The sequence below is a fragment of the Meleagris gallopavo genome, chromosome 3, assembly GCF_905368555.1.
Source record: "Meleagris gallopavo chromosome 3, MGAL_WU_HG_1.1, whole genome shotgun sequence".
NCBI classification, from domain to species: domain Eukaryota; kingdom Metazoa; phylum Chordata; class Aves; order Galliformes; family Phasianidae; genus Meleagris; species Meleagris gallopavo.
The window spans coordinates 9,868,577-9,888,737 of NC_139406.1; the positions used below are offsets into that span (position 1 = coordinate 9,868,577).

The 20,161-nt window shown below is 41.7% G+C and overlaps 2 protein-coding genes across 2 annotated transcripts in view; one reads left to right on the plus strand and one right to left on the minus strand.

Annotated features, from left to right (window-relative positions):
• LOC100551407 (uncharacterized) overlaps positions 1-20,161 on the minus strand; it is a 135,557-nt gene that overhangs the window by 77,585 nt on the left and 37,811 nt on the right. The gene's annotated exons all lie outside the window — the stretch shown is intronic.
• The window catches only part of NEDD9 (neural precursor cell expressed, developmentally down-regulated 9), a 35,978-nt gene continuing 32,014 nt past the window's right edge, over positions 16,198-20,161 (plus strand). The window contains exon 1 of the mRNA XM_003204746.5: positions 16,198-16,312. Within this exon, the coding sequence (XP_003204794.1) occupies positions 16,301-16,312 (12 nt within the window). The 5' untranslated portion in view covers positions 16,198-16,300. The remainder of the gene's footprint in view (positions 16,313-20,161) is intronic.

A 20,161-nucleotide genomic window follows, 5' to 3' on the forward strand; every position in this document is an offset into this window, starting at 1 on the left:
GTGGCATAAAATAGGGAATAAACATCAAACACATTTCACATTCCTTTTCCTTTGAGGTCTTGCAGCAGAACTGCATACTGTACTGATCAATCCAGGCACTTGGGTCAGACTTGATCACCCTTTCTCAATTACAATATTTACATCTGTTGCACCAATAAAAGTAAATAGACAATTTAAGATGAATGAGATTAACCAATATGAGTAAGGAAAGAGCAATGCTTTCAATGAAGCATGTAGACAGTATTCACTTCCTCTGCTAAGATACATTCTCCATATTTAAAAAGCAGAAAAATGTTTTAACTATCAGTTCTAAGCAGGAAAAACTGGGGGAATGACTGCTGTTGAGGGTGGATAGTGATAGGACAAGGGGGAATGGTCTTAAACTAAAACAAAGGAGGTTTAGGTTAGATATTAAGAGAAAGTTCTTCACCCAAAGGGTGGTGACACACTGGAACAGGTTGCCCAAGGAGGCTGTGGATGCCCCATCCCTGGAGGCATTCAAGGCCAGGCTGGATGTGGCCCTGGGCAGCCTGGTCTGGTGGTTGGTGACCCTGCACATAGCAGGGGGTTGGAACTGGATGATCATTGTGGTCCTTTTCAACCCAGGCCATTCTATAATTTCAATAGAATGATTCTATGAAAACTGTAAAACGAGTATATTAACTCAATACAATGTGTGCCCGTGCAGACATTTTAATATTCATTATCAATTAGAAGTTAGATACCCAAAAGCAAGAATCTGAAAGCAAAAAAAAAAAAACCAATATATTGTTTTTCTTACTGGAAATGCCTCAGGTGATGAGTAGTACCACTGAAACTGGTTATGATACTTCACAAATGAAGAAGAGAGAGTAGAGAACTTAATCTTGCTTATGGACTTCCATGCAGTAATAGCTGCTGCACTTACCACCATTTAGATATTTAAATGCTAGATTGATAGAAACTATTTGAAATTTAACTTTAACAGTGTTAAGAAAATATTTAGGGACAAGAATGGTCTGGTAATAGATATATTGATAATGTTACTCCACCTTGTTTCACTATTAGTGTAACAAAGCTCAGCTAAATGCACACAGCTGAGTTTCAAATTGTTAAAACTGCACACAAAACTGCAAAAATGGAGCAACAGAACTATTGCCAACTTGGTGGAAAGGTGAGGGAAACTGTTTTCAGGATTCTTTGAGCTTATAAAGTTACACTGGGGAGGAACAAGACACTCACACAGCAGTGCAGCAAACTGCCCTGCTGTTACGCTCAGTGGCTTGCGTAGTAACCACAGAACCTCCCATTAGTAGGAGCCCTCTTGAAGCTCTTCAATGTTCCAGGAAAAAGCTCTACAGTTGCACATAAGGGCTACAAATGCATTAAATACAAATACTCTAGCTGGTCATGGGTACTTTTGGAAGATGCAATGTGAAAACTTAAATAATGCAAACCTGTGACAGTGATTGAATAAAGAAATGGTGGAGAAAGCATCATGTTTCTTTCAGTAGATTAGTACAAACACTCCCTGATTGTGCCATCCAAATTAGCAGTCCCAAACTATTAAGTCTGTGTCTGATCCAACCTTTTTTATATTCAGAAAGGACCAAAATTTTGCAGTAACACCTTCTCTGTGTAAAACGCAGCCTTCTGTTAGGAGGGTCACACAGGGCTTCCAGCCCTACTGGGAAAATGATGAGTTGTTCGGGTCAGAAGCCATTCTGACACAATTGTATATCCCATTAAAAACCCACACAAAAATCAAGCCCAAAAGCAGATTGCCTCTGTTTCACACACAAACCAGATTTGTGGGTAAAAGAAACCAACTCTATGCACGATGATCAATCTTCATACATTTTCGTTGGAAAAAAAGAAAAGCCACTTCAGTATAAACAGTATGGTTTTGAGGATTATTAAAGTTTAATATATTTAACTGCTCCACTTAATTTGTCATTTTTTCCTTGAAATGAAATCATGATTTGTAGCTAGGTGGTGGTTTTAGGGAAAGAACACTTTTCTCATTACACGGTAGGAGAGTGGGAGTTATGCAACAACCTCAAAAGCTTGTTGTTAAAGATGAGTTTACTAATTGATTGGTCAAATATCTCACTAGAATTTCTCTTTGGTAGCATTTTCAAACCATGATTTTAAAAACTTTTAGCTACTTACTTATTCTCTAAATTACACACAATTTCAGTGCTACTATTAAAGAAATAAATCCACGTTGAGTACATTCAGCAGTTCCAGTTTTATCAAGCATGGTGAAGATGTAGATTTACCAAGGCATTAGCTTGCATTAATCCCCTGGCCAATAGCAGTGGGTATCTCAGATACTCCTAGGGTATGGGTGGATGTTTTAATTGCACAGTTGTGCACAACTGGTCAGATCAAGGCTACCCCCACTGCCTAGCACAGGAGGTACCATTTCTTTGCTACAAAGTGGAAGAATACCATCAATATTGTGAACCCCTTCTTCTCAACTTATGGATCTATTAAAAACCTATCAGGAAGGAAGACAGAAAACCTCTGGTCCTCATCAATAAATAGGCATGGACTGTGAAGTGTGAAAAAATTCATAAGAAGCTTTAGGTGAGCAACTACAGCTGATTTACCCTACCATTTGGTTTAGTGTCCCCCAACTGCATTTCTTCTGCATGCCTGAGGAGTCTGCTAGGGATCTCATAACTCAGTGAAAATTGGTTATAGAAACTAGCATCCATGAGCACAGTAAGGCCCTCCAAAACTGCAGAGTACAGACTAGAGCTCCCAAGCACAAGTATGGATGTAGTACGTGTTTAGCAAATAAAAACGTGCCATATAAGGATTCCTTGTACAGTATAGCTTTGCAGATACAGAGCCAAGCCAGGAAGCAAAGTCTGGTTAGGTACCTGCCACAGAGGAGGAAAGAGATTTATCAAAGTGGCACATTGTAACACTATAACATGATGGAAAACACAGCAATGACAATGGAATAGTAGAACCCCACGCTGTAGTGTAAGTGAAGATAAGCTCAAATGCAGCAGACATAGATGCAGAAACAAAAGAAAAAAGCTGCTCACCCTCAGAAAGCCTCACATAGGCAGAAACCTCCAGTAAGATATCCTCACTTCCACTGCCAAGCCTTAAATGAGCCTGTGAGGGGTTGGATTCTGTTCCACCCCTTCTGGTCACTCAAGTGCATTGCTTGCAGCTGAGCTCTTTTGGTTTGGCCCTGCCTTCCCACCAGGTGCTCAACCATTGGTTCAGACTTAGCATTTCTGCTACACAGATTCAGCATGAGTAGAAGCAAAAGTGAAGAGTTAAGGGCCAGCTGTACTAACAACTGCACTGAGAACCGTTGCACTGCATGTATCCCTTCAGCCTTCTAGCTGCTGTCTTTTGGCCATGTGATTAAGACTTCACACTCACAGACAGTGTACATAAGGTTTCAGAAGTAAGGCAGGGTTTGGTGCTCTCAATACCACCATCCCTTCAGCACCCACAAAATGTCAGCGCTTGTCACCACTGGCACTGGTACTGTCAGAGCCCATTTTGATGCAGCCTCTGCTTCACAGTCTACAGAGCAGGAAAACCACATCCTTTCAGAATGTGAGTGTATGACCTACTAACTCTCAGAGTGAGGTGTGATTTCGCTCTCAAAAAAAAAAAAAAAGCTAGAAAGACATTTTGAAGCTGTAGCTAGCAAAATAGTTAAAGTGCCAGTGCAGAGAGTAAGATATTGATGCAGAGATTATTGAATCAGTAATGTATTTAGGGGTTTTTGCTTTTAAACATGGTACAAATTAGTAAAAACAACCACTGTAAGGAGTGATTTCCCTCTACCACATTCTTGTATTCTTCATGTCTTGCATGAAATTAACAGGCTTTTCAGAAGTTCTGGGAGAAATCATACTGGCTACTTTGAGCACTGAGATGCCTGTCTGCAGTGAATCTTTTTCTGCTTCTTGCTGGACCATGGAAGAGGCCACTTTTTGTTTATGGGACAGAAATGACAGAGGTCATGGCAGCGTAAGTGAGTAGGCCTTGATAATTTTACAATGGATGAATTTTCACTTGGCTGAACCATAGGAATCAGAAACTGGCCTGGATTTTTCTACTGCTATTACTCTGACTACCAAATCTCTCCCGCTCCCAGAATTTCTGAATCAAAATTTTACCTGGAAAGAGCTCAAACATATTTTGAAGAAATTATGATGATTATTTTATGTGTTTTCTCCTCTGTGTATCTCATTTCTGCCAGAAGAAATGCAGCTGTGGACAGGGAGATGCAGGTTTCAAACTCCAGCTCACTGAGCCAGGCTGTTTAGATATCTTGGCTGTAATCCCAACAAATATTCAGAGTTTGGACTCGGAAGGCTCAGGCGCCCAGCTCTCAGCAAGCTGCGTGAGGGTGGGCGTCATGAGGCAGGATCTATTGGAGTAGCAGCTAAATGTCAGCTGAGATAGCCTAAGATACTTGTCCACAAATTCGTTACTTAGGCAACCCAGTCCCATTCCTGCTGGACCCACATTTACTTTTGAAAATCCATCCCTCAATTATTCACATGCTTAAGTGAACTGAAGCTCCAAGCCACTTTGATTTTTGAAAAGAAGGAGGACACAGAGCCAAGAGTTGCTGCTATCTGTAGCATTACAATGCAGTCAAGGATATACTGGGAGAGACACAGCACTACTTCAGGCATCATATATGTTCCCTGTTGAGCCATGCTGTAACAGCTGGGTATCTAACTATCCTTGCTACTCAGCTCATGGCTGCCTGCACTGCAGCTGCTATGAACTTTTTGTGTCATCATCAGTAAGTCATTAAGTGCCTTGGTCTCCTGTCTGCAAAATACCGATGATGATTCTACCACAGCCAGCAATACAGAGATTGCCATCATACAGCATGTACCAGAGAAAAAATCTGTAAGCTTTCCTTTATTTTCCTCTTCTAAAAAGCACACCTAAACCAGCTTCTTCTCCTGTGCTTCTTTACTCACATCAGTCACAGTTGTAGTCCAGAAGGGAGTTCATATCGACGTCTCAATGCTTGTTTTCTAACCTCACCTGGTACAAAAATGGCATGCTCTGCAATTAATTCTTTTATGAAATTTTGAAGGGGAATTTTTAGAGTCATGACTAACAGGAAAGGATTTCAAGAAAAAATCTCTAACAGGAAAGTACGATATGAGCAAAAAACCCTTCAATTAATTGAACAGAAATCAGCCAACCTGAAGAAAATCACAAATTGTTTGCAAGTGATGAAGAGAGATGCAAAATTCATCACTCCTTTCAGCTCTGGATTCTGAAACTTGACATTGTAATAAAAAGACAGATCCTTGATGAGAGAGGAAGTAGTTCCTGCTTGAAGACTAGGCTCACTTTTAAATTGTCTTCCCATGCTTGGACAGATTTTTCCATATCTAACTACATCATTCATGCTGAGCATCTAGAGTTCATCTATTTGAATTTATCTACACATAGGAAGTTAGAATTATTACCTTACACATATGAATGTGACTGTCACCTATTCCAACATAAGCTTTATCATTTGGACTGGTCCCAGCAGCAGTAATCACTCATAAAACTGAGCAGCTTCAGTACAGCTTGTGGGTTCTCAACACCACCAAGGTCTTGCACAAATTAAAGACAGATGAGGTCTTCAGCTAGTTTAATCAGTGGTTAGAGCACATGTATCTATAAAAACGACATGCCTGATATAATTTAGATTATCTGGGGACATGTAATTACTAATAATACATTGTAGCTCTAGAACCACAACTAGATAAACACGTCACGTTTGTTTTTGTTTTCTAAAATGCAGAGCAAGTTCTGCAAGAGAAAACAACAAACATTAAGGTGGCTGAAAGCTGTCCAGGGCTGCAAGGGGAAAAACACTTGTCTGCATCAGGTGTCTTTCATTGTATCACTGCACAGAAAAAAGATGTAGACACATTTTATTTACTGAGGTATTTGGATGAAGTAGCGATAAAAGCAGGAACAGATATAAGTTCAGAAGTTTTTACAGAACTCAACTCTTCTTGTTTGTTTGTTTGTTTGTTTGCTTGTTTGTTTTCCTCTGAAGACTAAAATAGTGAAATAACCACTGTTAACCTCAAAGAATAGGACTGAGGTCAGCAAACAGAGCAGCCTAAAAGCCTGAGGGATGGGGGCAGGAGGAGCAATTGCCACTCATCTTATGAATGGCAAGCAAAGAGAAAAGCAGATTTGACCTTTCAGGGAGACCTGGAAACAGCCCCAAGAGCAGTGGTCATTAAAACAAAACAAAACATACAAAAAGGCATTAAGAAAACCTCACTCCAATAGGAAGAGGAAGTGGTTTAAGGGGATTAGCTCCAGAAAAAACAAAGCTCCACTCTTCCTCAGAGTGCTGAGAACTCCCAGAAATACTCTTCTATAGCACTGATGGGGCTGTGAAAATGGACAAATGTTGGCAACCACTCAACAAATGATAGTAATGGGAGGTGACATCTCTGGACCTCAACCAGCTAGCACACAATTGTCTCATTTTCATGGGGTGTCAGATTAGATTTAGCCTTTAGCACTTTGCTTGTTATGTGCCGTTTACCTCCTTTCTAGAGCAGAACACAGAACATTTACAACTCTACACTGATTTTGACCTGCAAACACAAATGCCAGCCTACAAAAACTGTGCTGAGAGATGAATCATTTATTTTCCCATCTGTGACCTTTCTACTTCCCTTTCATGTCAATTTGTTTCTTTACGAGTGGCTCTCAAGCATCTACATCGCAGAAGCATTTGAGAAGATTCAGTAGATTTGTACTTGGTGAACAGCAGGAGCCTTTCACAGTAGGCAAAACACAGTTCCCATTTTCTGACAGTCCCTGTTCAACGACTACAAAAACTACCACAGCCTGGTAACCTGTTCATCAAAAACCAAACTGAAATGCCCTCAATTCTTGGGATGTCAGAAGCAAACAAATGTGCAACACTGTCATAGATATCAACAAGACATCAGTTTTGCCTTGGCACATTACGACTGGGAGAGCTGACAAAGTCTTCTCCGTCTTGAGACTAAACAGGCGAAGTCTCAGAGCCACAGCCAAATTCAAGTCAGGTTTGTTAGGATCAGGATTACTCAAATGCCCTCATTCTTTCACTGAAGTGTTCTGTTGTGCAAACCCAACTCCTCAGGATGTACTGTCATCGAGACCAAAGAATTCAAAAGCATTGATGCTTTTCTGAAGCTGATTTTCAGATCCCAATGTTTTGCTGCAACACAAAAAATTCCAGTCCCTTGATCTTCAAAATTTTTCAGATATTTAGGCTTTAAAATGGGATGGATTTTATGGACTCAAAAATGGGCTAACGATATGGAGTTGGTTTGCAGACTTCAGAGTTTGAATCTGAGACTCAACATAGAGTAGTTGTAGAGATGGATGAGGAAAGAAAGGTATGAAAATGAAAGCAGGCAATAAAATTTCCAGGTAGTTTAGATATATAGGGACTTCTAAAGAAGAGGTATGGGTATGACTAGTATCTAGTATTGGTATGGTTAGACATTAGGCTAGATCTGAATTGGTCTGAGTTACTATAGAAGAGATGTCTAATACTACCTACTTCTGCTCAAGCTGGAAATACCAGAAAAATTCCCTTTGCTTTTGGTATTTTGGCACTTCTGGGTTCAGTATACAGAGATGAAAAAAATTACGGAAAGGCTTGAACCAGAGCTCCATCCAAAACTCTTGAGAGCACATTGCATCTCTGGGGTGAGTTCCATGGGAGATGGATGCAGGATGAAGAAAAAAAAAAGCTAAAAACTTCTTCTCAAAACCTGCAAAAAAACAACTGTCCTGACCACAGTTTTCTTGTGGAAATAGACAAAGACTCATCAAGGATCCAGCTCAGTGAAGCACACATGCAAATGAAAGCACATGCGTAAAGTTAAGCACATGTCCAATGGAATTGTTGAATACAGGACTTAGGTTTTAATCCCTAGCAGTCATTTCCCATTTGGACAGTTTTCAGGGAAAGAAAAGTGATTTAAAAAAAAAAAAAAAAAAGAGGGTTGTTTAGCAATATATTTTTAGATAGATTTTTAATGGAATATTTGTTAAGCTTTCTTCCACCCCAGCTCCCCCCCACCCGCTGTCTGGGTTTTATATGTGTTTTTTTAATGGTTAGTAATGCATCATAGTATGGCTGCTGTTTAAATGTTTTTCTGAAGAAAAAAAAAAATGCAGTCTGTTCTTAAGAAAAGTGGTTTGGCACAAACTGGACATTTTCAAACATCCATTTACCAGATGGATCACTTTGTTCAATTACAAAGAAGAAAGATGGAAAAAGAGTTGAAAATCGAATGGAATGTTCCTAAGCACACAGCATTGTTTACTATCTGCATATCTCCTGGCATCCTGTGAGAAACTATCAGTAAGCTCTTCAAAAAGTCTGCATTTTTTTCACAACAGTAAAAAAGGCAGTAAATATATTCTACAATAGCCTGATGGAAAAATGTGCTAAAGTATTTCTATAAATCAAATGTAGCAGCTTGGCATCAGCTCTGAGGCAGTAAATTTAGTAAATTAGGACCAGATGATTTTAAAATAGAATCTTACATAACTTTCTGGTGTGATATGTATATTTATTTGATTTAACAAGAGTTTGTCTGTCTTCATAAAGTTATCCTGGCTGCTACCAGAATGCAATTTGATCTTTTAGAAGCGCATTTTTTGTTATTTACCAAGTGTGAGATGTTTCAAATAGCAAAGTAAGGAAGGTAACAGATTTTTCAAAAGGCAGAAAAGGGTATCATCTGTACTGATCCTTACGAGGTGTGTGGTACTTTGATTCCCTAATGTTCCTATCCTGATAAGAGACTATTTCTCTCTCATTAAGTTGATTAATAATAGTCTGTTTCTCTACCCATCTTCCTTTTCTTGCTTTTTTTTTTTTCCTTTTCCCACAAATTCAAGTAAATGTTTCCTCCATTCCTCCAAAGAGTGGTTCTTGTTCCTTCAAATACAGATTGGTCCAACAGACTTTTCTTTCACCCATCTGCTCGGGCTAGGACTCAGCATATGAGATCTTTGCATTTCTTCCTGCTTTCTGACTTTTGATCTGTCTGTACCAGAAGACCGATCTCTGAGAAAAGAGGAAAATGAAATGATAAGTCCAACAGCTTTAGTCAAAACCTTTTGACCCTGTCTACGTGTACACACCTGAAAACTGCTCTCCCAGCACATCTTTGACTCTCGTGTTTCTGAGCCCACATTTACCCCACTAGATAGTCATGTTTGATCGTTCCTCGTGTTCTGGGGAGAGGGGATTGTGTATGCACAGTCCTCTCAATCTTCTTTTTCTGTGAATACTCATCCATACCATGATCTTCATTGGAACAATAGCTTCTGGAACACCATTGTGGAACCATTCCACAGTAGCTGGGAGCCCTTTCAAAAGCCTTGCTTTTCATAGAAAGAGCTGTCCTTTTACAGTGCCTATTTACTGGCCAAAGAAGCAGAGCCAACACACTGTCTCAAAACTGTGAAGCAAAAGGACAGCCTCACTAACACCCTGACATATCCAAGAGTTTTATAGCAATGGCTTCCAGACATACGTACTTCAGGGCTTTATGGCACAAAAAATGAGCTATGCCTCTTCTTGGAAAGTAGTTTCATAAAAGCTGTACAGCTCCCAGAAAGAGGGCTGAACTGTGAGGAGGTGGGGAGTCAAATCTTCATGTCAGCCTCATGACTCAAGCCCACATTAGACTTCAGGAGCAGACATGAGTCAATCAGGATGTGTGGGAAAAGATAGATCCAGAGGGTAAAGACAGAAAAGAGAACGTAGATGTTGAAGGAGAGATCAGGAAATTGATACGTGCAGCCTTCCCTTCACATAGCCTGGATACAGGTGCTTCTATCGGCTCAGCCAGTGTCAGTATCCAGCCTGAAGTCAGGGAAAGAATAACAGTGGTGGATACGTGTGACAGCTGAGTTATCTGCAGTGCTGCTTCCCTCGGCAGAGACAATCTGCTGAGAGGAGCCAATTAAGTCAAAGCCAAAGCTTGGGGTGATGAGTTGTGTGAGCCAAATTCTGGTCCCAATGAAGTCAAAGGAAGTTTTGCCAATGGGAACACACTTTGTCCTTTTCACCCCATCTTTGGCTACCCTATTGCTGGAAGCATTCAGAGTGCATGAACGACAGTAATGGAAAAGAGAAGGAACAGAGTTCCCACGTTCCTCCTCTTCTAGTATTGTTTCCTGAGAATCCTGCAACACAAAGTAAGGCAATGATCTTTTCTTTAAATGACATTGGACTGAATTGCTTGTTAAAAATAACAGAAGAGGAGGAGGGGTTTGGAAATCAGTCATTTTCCTTTAAGGAATGATTTTGGGAGTGCAGACCATAAACAGATGGCAGCAAAGATAACCATTTTTGGCAGTTTTGTGAAGATTAAAATTTGCACTGAGGATGAGATGAGAGTTTAAACACCAACGCCCAAAGAGGAGAAAAAAAAACACAAGTCAGTGTGAGATATTTCACGTGCTTTTCTCTGTTATGGGTATCAACGAGTCTCCACAAATCTGGCTGAAGCAAAAGAAAGGAAAGATGCTCACTTTCCTATTACATATTTTCCCTTCAAACACATCCAAAATATGCAAATTTCCCTAAAATTCCTCAACCCTCAAAACACCTCCAGGTCGGGACTTCATGGGAAGCTTAGTGATAAAGTGATAAACGCAAAACAGGACTTTCCCCTTTGGACTGATTTTTTTTAAAAATCCCCAATTTGCATTTTATTTGATTTTCACTTTTGATTCCCTTCCTCCCATTGAAACGAACTGGTTGCTGGTAAGGGGCACTACCAGAGAAAATGTTTGGTGCTATGGAAGGCTGGTTGATGAGAGATGGAGAAAGGGAGAAAGTGAGAATATACAGTACAACAACAGCAGATCACCTGTGCTAAAATAAGCATGGGAAATGATCAATAGAAGGTTCTTAAAAGCAGAGACCAAAAAAAAAAAAAAAAAAAGAACAAAAATCCCACAGGCTTTGCAATCAAAATGGAAAATGGACACAGCTGCCTAGTCAAAGGACAACTACTTGGATTATGTATAAAACTGATGGGTAATTTATAATCAGAAGGAACTGATTTTAGAGGCAGTTCTGAATTTTTGCCAGGCTGAAGTAGTGTGTATTCTGCCAGTTAGGGAGAAGGAAAACCTCCCACATTTAATACTCAGCTCTAAAGTTTCGCCCAAACTGGGTAAAGTTCACACTGGAAGCCTAGGCAAAGATCTGAGCTTTTTGATGCTAACACCACTGACTAACTGCATGAAGAGCTTCGCACGCCTAAGTTACGGGGAAATTTCTCATCTGAGGCAATTCTGGTTCTCCATTCTTTTCATATTAAACTAGCTATGATGTCTAAGCATATCTTCCTCCTGAGCAATCTCCCTGTATGATATCTATCATATGTCACGGACACAACTGTGAACTAGAGAGAACAGAAGTCTTTTGCAGCCTCCATAGTTGTGCTATTTCTCATCTTTTCTAAGAAAAACAAAAAAATGCCACTTTTGGCATCAGTAGGTTGAATGGCATGCATGCCACACGTCTGGAAGCAAGCCTGTATATTTTAACTCATGTATTAAAAACATTCAGTGCCAGAAGGGAAAATAAAGGAGCGTATTCTACCAGCACAACTGTTAAGACTGTTTTGTTTGTTTGGCAAATGAATAAGCCTTTTACGGTATCTCTGGAAGGAATAGGCCAGTGCATGCTGCATCCTGACATTCTTTTCTGTCTCCAGCCTTTCTGAAATACCTTACATTCTTCTTGCCTCCTCAACACCACCAGGGTGCTAGGAACCCACTTTGCCACTGTGCTGCAGCTTTTGTGAAGGACAGAAATTGCCTACACTGGCACCAGCTTCTACTGTCTCTCACACCCAATGGTACTGATGTTCCCAAGGCTCCTACTTGTTTTGGCTTCTCACAGTACAGGTGGCAGCTCAGCTCCAATTCCTGCCATCTTCCAGAAATTCCAGCCCATGCTGCTCAGGATGTGAATCCCTTTGGCTGACTCACATGCTCTGCTCTGCTGGGTTAGCTGTGCTGCATGGGCCTGGATGGGCTGTTTTCCTCCATCCTCATCTGCAGTCAGTACTCGGCCTTAGAGCAGAGCTAAATGTCCTTTGTTTTGATTTTACATTCTCTCCTTTCCTTTCCCCAGAGTGAGATGGGTCCCTCATGCTGTTTTAATAGCGATTCCACTGTTTCCCTTTCCCATGTTCATTTCCTCCTGAGAACCTGACTGCCTGGTTCAAATAAGAAGTGGAAATTGTAGCAGTATTTATTTCCATACTTTATGTTAAACTGGAATAGATTCTGAATTTTTTTGTTCACCGGATCAGGCTGGTAGCTTAGTGATAACCCAGTGCCAGAATATCTAAACCGCAATTGCCTTCCATGATTTCTCAGGCTAACAAAGGCTGGATTCAGTTTTAAATCTTTTTGGGTGGGAGGACACCAGTGTGTTTCTTTCTGGCTGGCATTTGAAGCAAAACAGAGGGGACAGAGGGGGCTGCATTTATTCTCTTTATCTGAAGGAGTTTCAATAAGCAGGGCCTTGATGGTTGACTTACAGAGTTAAGCGAGCGATTCCTGAAGAAACACCACATAAAATGCCCTTCTTGAGAATGTGAACAGCTTTTGTGCTTTATTATAAAAAGGATGTGGGATGCCTGTAAGATTAGTTCATAAATGTTAAAGGAAATGTAGAATTATAGGCCAAGGCAAGTGAACTCATGCTGCAGTTTAAAGACAACTTAAGCAGAATGGTAGAGTCGCATTTAAAAGGTTAGTTAACATTTTTTAATTAACATGTTTTACTAACATTTTTTCTTCCACAATCTGACCTTTGCATTTAAATCTGATCATGGCACGGATCACTGTCTAACCTTGTGCCATTAGGACAGACTTCTGCTACGGTCACTTGAAAAAAACTGCTTGCTTGAAAAGATTTCCTTCATTAGTCAGAGGAAAACAGAGCAGATTTTGTTTTGATCTACTGAAATGCGAAATATTCCCTTCTTTGGATGAGAATGAAGTCTTGTTCTCATTATCTCTACCTAAGATGGGAGAGATGGCCCTTCTGTCCACACATAGAACCCAGCCCATGACAGTGGTGAATTTTTGTCAACTTTCTTTTCAGGAAACAGCAGCATTTCATCTTCTTTTCATAGATTTCTCCAAGCAAGCAAATTCCACCATCCTGTATACAAAACTGTTCTATACTGAAGAAATTCTGTCCATTGAATACTAGCTGAACCATTCTGCATAGTATTATATAGGTGATAGAATCAAGACTGATTATCAAGGCTCTCCTTGGTTCATGAAGTGCAGTGATACTATAACTAAATTAATTTTAATCCTAATCCCCTAGCCAAGTATCACAGCAAGAAGTGATGCAGATGCTGCACAATGACCAAAGGATAGCTGAGGCTTTGTGCAGGAAAAAAAAAGATCACTCAGTGCTTCCAAAACACCAGGCTCACAGAGCCTTCCTGAAAAGGCTCTCTCAGCTGTGAGGGAGACACTCTGCTGTGCCTCTCTTTCCCTAGGTTGTGTCATGGGGAAAGCGGAACAAGGGAGTTTTGTTTCAGTAACCTTTCAGAGCAGGATATCTGTCTCGTGTTCATCTCCTATCAGTTGTCACAGGGTGATAGCTGGCTGATTTGTTTCAATGGCTGTTCCCCTCCCAGCCTGGCCCACAGCTCTGTTTCATGTTGTGCACTGAGGGCTGTGTGGTAAGCACTGATCTTGGCTAAGCACCCCTTTGGCTGCAGGGCCATTTCACCTGCTGACGATCCCCAGACACTTCAAATATACTCGGCTGGAAGTTTGGAGGGCACAGAGTCCTCTCCCACTCCAAACAGTGGCACAGCGAGCAATAAAGCAAGCAATAAGTGGTGTGTGAGGAGACGCTGGGTTGCCTAAATGAGCAGAGAGTAATATTAATTTGCCCTCAGCAAAAGCAAAGAAACAAAGGCCATTGATGCAGGCACAAGGCAAAGTCACAGAACCTATTTACTACTCCACTGAAATTGCAGCAGCATAAAATATGAGGCAGTGATTCAATTCATTGCTGGGCTGTGAAGCAAAAAGACACATTACATGAATTGCCCTCCTGAGAACTTCAATAGGGCCCCATCGTTATAAATCCTGGCAGCATCGTTCAAGTTGCCTCTACAACACAGACATCAGCAGAGCCAGGTCTTGGCTTCCTCACCAGCATATTTCATTGTATAACTTAGCTGATTATCCAAGGCAACCAATTTAAAACTTTCCAAGACTATGTCTGAAATACAATATTACACAGTAGAAGCATCAACCGTCAAGAAGGTCATCACAGGAAGCAAAGTGCTTGCACTAACCACAGACATGTACTTTCCACAATCATCACTTTCTATAGTAACACGCCAAAGTCAGAGGATCATATTTACAAATCTCTCTTTCAAGGTATATCTAATTCCTGATATTCACAATAGACCAGGGAGCTCCGCCACGCTGCGAGCTCTGCTACACGTAACTAAGAGGGAGTATTTCACTTTTGGGGAAATTAAAGACCCACTCAAAGAGCAAAGAAAAGCTGTGGTTGTAAATGGAGGAGGTGAGAGAGGGAGGATGCGTGAGTCAAATGAGCAGTGGGGCTTTACCACGGAGGCGGTGTGAGATGGCAATCTTTTTTCCTCCCTGTAAAATACTAATTATGATTATAATTTATAGCTATCAGCATCAATCAGTTTTGGGATATGATGCCTAAAATTTCATTCCAGTAGCATATAATTAAAAGTTTTCAATGTGAGCTATGGAGAGCAATACACACAAAACAATAAATACAAGGGAACTACCCAGCCAGAATTTTACATTCACACATCTGTTACCTCGTATTAAAATCAGGCAGGGACACTTCAAATACATCAAAAGCAATACAAGCTAAAACAAAAGCAGGAGGCACAGCTTCTCAATTGTGCTTAGGTTTTGTAGTTTGATTGTAAGGCCCTCCAAAAAAGGGAAAATACCAATTACATGAAGAGTATCAGCACTGGTGGGATGACTGGAAAACAGACACACTCTGCATAAAAACATAGATGAAGTCAGAAATACGATTCTACTTTTCTTGCTTTTGTCTCTAATACTTACCCAGTCCTTATTAATGTGCTCGCACATCTTTTAATGCATTCATCTTCATGACAACGGTGCCAGAAAAGGAGGTTTTCACATTAAGAGATTATACAGTCTTTATTCAGGGAAGGGATTTGGGTGCCAGTCCAACACCACGCTACCACTTTGGCCATTGCATTCTCTGCCCTTCGCACAAATACCCTAGGAGAAATTTTTATCCATTTTTATACACTCAGAAGAGTGTAAACAGACAACATGAGGCCAAGGAGCCAGCAAAGCCATGGCACTGCATAGGGACTGTGGTCACGGAGCACATACTTGATGAACTATCAGGGCATGTGCAGGCAAGAAAACAGTACCGAAAAAGAAACATCAGTGAACATGTACAGTACTTATTTTATCCTAGAACGAGAGAGCGGAGAAGGAGATTACAGATAAAAGTATTGCATTCTCTAGAAGCTCTGAAGCCATTTCAGCAACAGGATCCCTCTCTAGAGGATTAGTCGCGTAAGAATTTAAGGATATCACTGTGCTATGGAATGAAGTTATGTTTGCGGTCCGGTAGTGGAAGATTATTCTTTGCTGTTTGTCCTTAGGCCACTAGAAATAGTCTTGAGTCCATCTGCAACCTAGAAATGTTGGCTAAGAGCCAGCGTGGGCAAAAAGGAGAGAATTTATTTCCCAGTGGCCATCTCTAGATGACTGAAGCGGCTGAGGCCATCCGTCCTCTGGTGTCTAACTGATAATTAAACGCACGGCTCTTCTCGTGCAAAACGAGCGCTGGACGTTTTGACTCCAGTGGGAAGAAAGACCAATTTTGAGGGATGCTTCCAGGGCACTTTGAGCCTCGCAAAGACCAGAGATCTGCCAGCGACGGGCAGAGGCTCGGGTGCCACAGGCAGAGGCCTTTTGTTCGCGCACACAGCACGAGCCGCCTCGGCTCTACGACCACAGGCGGGCAGCCCCGGCCTCACCCGCTCCGCTCGGCGCGAGAAAGACAGGAGGCAGAGGGGGGGCGCCGGCAGAGGGCGGGGCCGCCTCTCCGAGAGCGTCCAATGGGAGAGCGCTATGCAAATGAGCGGTATAGCCTGGCGGAGGGGCGGACGGCGCGGCGGGTAGAGGCGCTGGCGATGCGGCGCTGAGTGGCAGGGTGTCCCGGGGCGCAGCCATGAAGTACAAGGTGAGCGTGTGGAGAGGAGGGGGGCGCTCGGGTGGTGAGGGAACGGGCTTTGCTTTCGGCAGTGCTGGCGGCGGGAATAGGGCTGCGTGTGCGGTGACCGGGGCAGGTGGTGCTGCTTCCCTTTCTGTGAGCTGGTTATCCCCTTTTCTCGGGGTGGTCCGTTCACGAAAACGATAAAACTCCTTACTTCAAAAAAATGGGCGAATGGATAGCTTCTCCCTCTTTCCACCGCTAAATAAAAGCCGGGATTTGGACCTTTTCCTGGAGTTTTCTTCAGAAGACGCAGAAGTGGAGAGTCTCAGCCTAAAATTACGTGAAGCCGGCTGGGCAGGGTTCTGCATTAAAACGCATTAGGTTACCGTGCAGACATACCGTAATCTTGTGCGATTGGAAAAAAAAGGGGAGGGGAGGAAAAACCTTCCTTTCTCCGCCAAAAATAACTCTGGCATCAATGGAGAAGTGACGGAGGAGTGTCACACACGTTATAGACTCGGAGGTTTTGGAAGCAAAGCCTGTCTTCTGGCTGAACTTGGGCAGAGCTCGCATCCCTGCGACGCTGGATTGAAATGAGATGCAGGCACACGCGTTCTCGTAGGAGCTCTGCCGTGGGTCTCTGAGCTCAGCCCAAACTTTCCAGAGCTCTCAGACCCAAACTTGGAAAGCTTAGAAGTCGTGTTCAAAGCTGCCGGCAGCTCAGTGGTAAGAGTGACCAGGGAAAGGGGATTTGTATAAGATGCAGATAACTCATTCATTTCAAGGCTGAGCTCGAATTCCTCTCCTGCCCCTCAGACTGCTTCGGGCAGACTCCGTACCTGCTTAGGAAAGCTTTACCAGAAAGCAGCACGCAACTGGGAGTAATAGAGCAGCGTGTTGCTGTCAGTGCAGACCTCGTGAGATGCGTTCCAGCTGTCAGTGACTGAGTGACACTTGCATCCCAATGGCAAAATAATGGTCCTACTTAGTCATAACAACTTTCTGACTTGTCTTGTCACCATCCATCCTTCCTACGCTGTAGGATCACACTTCTTATGCAGCCCAGTGACGCTGCTGGAATAGGAATTAATAAGGTAGTGGTTTAAAATGTGCAAGTCCTCCCCGCTATGCGCTGCTTCTCTTGCCCTGTCTGGTTGGAGTGAACATTTTGGTTTGATGAAGTGATTACGTAATTCAAGACAGGGCAAAGAAAGAGCGAGCCTTAAATGCAGGAAAAGTTTGGGCCTCAAAAACCTTGTCAGATAAGGGTGTTTACTTTCCCTGGGAAATGTGAAGCAGTTCCTTACTCTGCTTAAGTAGGACAAACATCTTTAGATCTACTTCTTACCCCTGGAGTAACATAAAGAAAATACCTGTTCATTCAGTCTCCCTTATTTTCTCTCTCTATTGTCTTTCTTTTTTCTATGGAAAACAACAGTCTTGTGCTTTTTATTCTACACAGAAAAGAAAGGAACAGAACATACTCATGTCCTGCCTGGGAACATGCCAGCACTTCAGAGGTGACATAGCGTCCAGGTGCGGCATTGAGTGTTCTCCAGGTGGCATTACTTTGGGAGCTGTCATTCTTCACTTTCATTGTGATAATCTATGAGATAAGGCCGTATTTACTGAACTGATTGAGGTACTTACTATAAGAGTTGGGCAGAACAGGAACTGGCTTGTGTGGGAGACCCTGAGTGCATCTCTCCAGCACTACTGTCTTTACTTTCAGTGTGACTAACCTGGGGTCATTTCTGGTCTGCAGTTCTTTTCTGCTGTTAAGTCTGTATCTTCTCTCCTTTTTCACTCAGAAATGTTTTGAAAACTTGTTCCCTCTCTTTGTTCTTTCACCCAAAGTTCTTTTATTCTTCATTCCACTCTTTACACTTTTTTCTAAGAGAATACTCAAGTCCAAGTCCCCTGAAAGCCAGTGAGACATTCCTGTGGATTTCAGCAAGTTCAGAATTTAACCTTAGATGTCTGTACGCTTCTATCTTCTGCGCACTGTGTGAAATTCAATGAAGATGTGAATGTAAACCAAGGACAGATTTGACCCCAGGTTAGGACCTGTCCAGCTGTTCAAGTTAAATACTGGAGAATACAAAAGTTATTCTAAGCGAGCCATGAGAAGATAGGAACTGTTGAGCATAACAAATACATACAGGTTGGTTGTTAACATTTCTTAGTCCTACTGGACTGAAAGCTACTTTCAGAAACTAATTCCTGTAGGATGTAGCTCTACTATGGCAATACCTGAGCTCTTCCTCGTTTGATGACAGCCTCCATGTACCACAAAATGCATCCCATCAAGTTCTCACAGGATGCCATTCCAGGATTCTTGAATTTCAAAGGTGGAATCCACCCCTTCTGGAACCAAACCCTGACTGTGATTCCAAGGATGAAGCAGTTACAGCTGAAACGCAACTTGTAGGAACAGAAATATCTGTGGGTGACTGTGATCCAAAAAAGTTCATGGATGAGAGAGGTTCTCTCTGTCTGGTAACACTATGTCCTATCTCTGGTATTACAAGTGTAACACAAGCAAAAGGACGGGGGCATTATCATAACAAGGCTTTTGTGGCCTGCTGGCTGTTCTCAAATGAGACAAAAAAGAGGGGGAAAGGAGGAAGGGAGATTTATCTGTTTACTGAAATTTTCAAACAGTTGGTGAAAGAGGAGAGAAAAAGAACAACTACATTCCTTACTTAACTTAAGCCAAAAGGAATGACGTAGATGTAAAGTATGAGGTCTTGATTATCTATTTTTAGATAATTTGTTGGGCAAGGAAGAAACCTAAGTAAATAGGGCTTGAAATGCCTGCCATTTGTGCTTAGGCACAGTGCTGTAATATATAGACTTGATTACAATGCTTGCATGCCAAGACAAACAAAATAGTGTCACTGGGAAGAAATACTATATTCCCAACCAGAAATGCCTGTGAAAAGCTGCTTGTAACCCTGGCAATGAAAGACTTTAAGCATTGGGCCATGTAAAGGGAAAAGAACTGCCTGTACTTTACTAACCAGTCCTCTTTGTTTTCCTTTTTTTTTTTTTTTCCCCCCTTTCCTTAGTATCTCAGCAATCACAGTGTGACAATCAAACCTAGAAGTAAATAGGAGCTATAAAACCTCAGAAAAAAAAGCATATTAGAGAAACAAACCAGCAAACTGAAAGCTGCCTTTGTTACAGTTGTGAATTTACAATGCAAGCTCCATGATTTTTCTCTCTGCTGTGTGTGTACAGAAGGTGATGGACAAAGTTGGACAGGATCAGGCCAGGTGGCATTTAGCATCAGCAGCACTAAAGAGCAGTGGCTCCTTCCTGATGGATGGAGAACCACTGTCATTTTCAGATTTCTGCTCTTCACTCCCAGTTGACTTATGGACTGCTTTATATGTCTCCAGTTTAGGGTGAGGCAGGTATTTGCATACTTGAGAGGTGTTTGGCCTAATACCTCAGAATATTTGAGAAACTCATGACAGAATTTGGACTCTTTGGGACTGCAAACATAGGATAGCAAGATGCTGTTAATTCCATTTTACAGGTGAAGATACTGAGGCTTAGAGATGTTACAGGACTTGTTTTAGAGGAAGGAGAAGAGCCATGACTAAGCATTACAGATAACAGCAGCATGCAGTTTGGGTTTTTTTGAATGTTTTCTAAACTTCTGTGTTTTTATGCTAACAGCTGCTCATTAGTAAGTCTGTTTCATCAAGAACTAGTTGTCCAGTTTGTCTCTGTCCAGTAGTTCCTTGTACAGGATGGGAAGCAGAACTGCCATGTGAACAGTCTTCCTTGTATTTTTTGGTTGTTCCAAACCAATGTGACCCTAGATGTTATAAGAGGCATTGTGTGTTTTGTTTGTTTTTTTTTTAT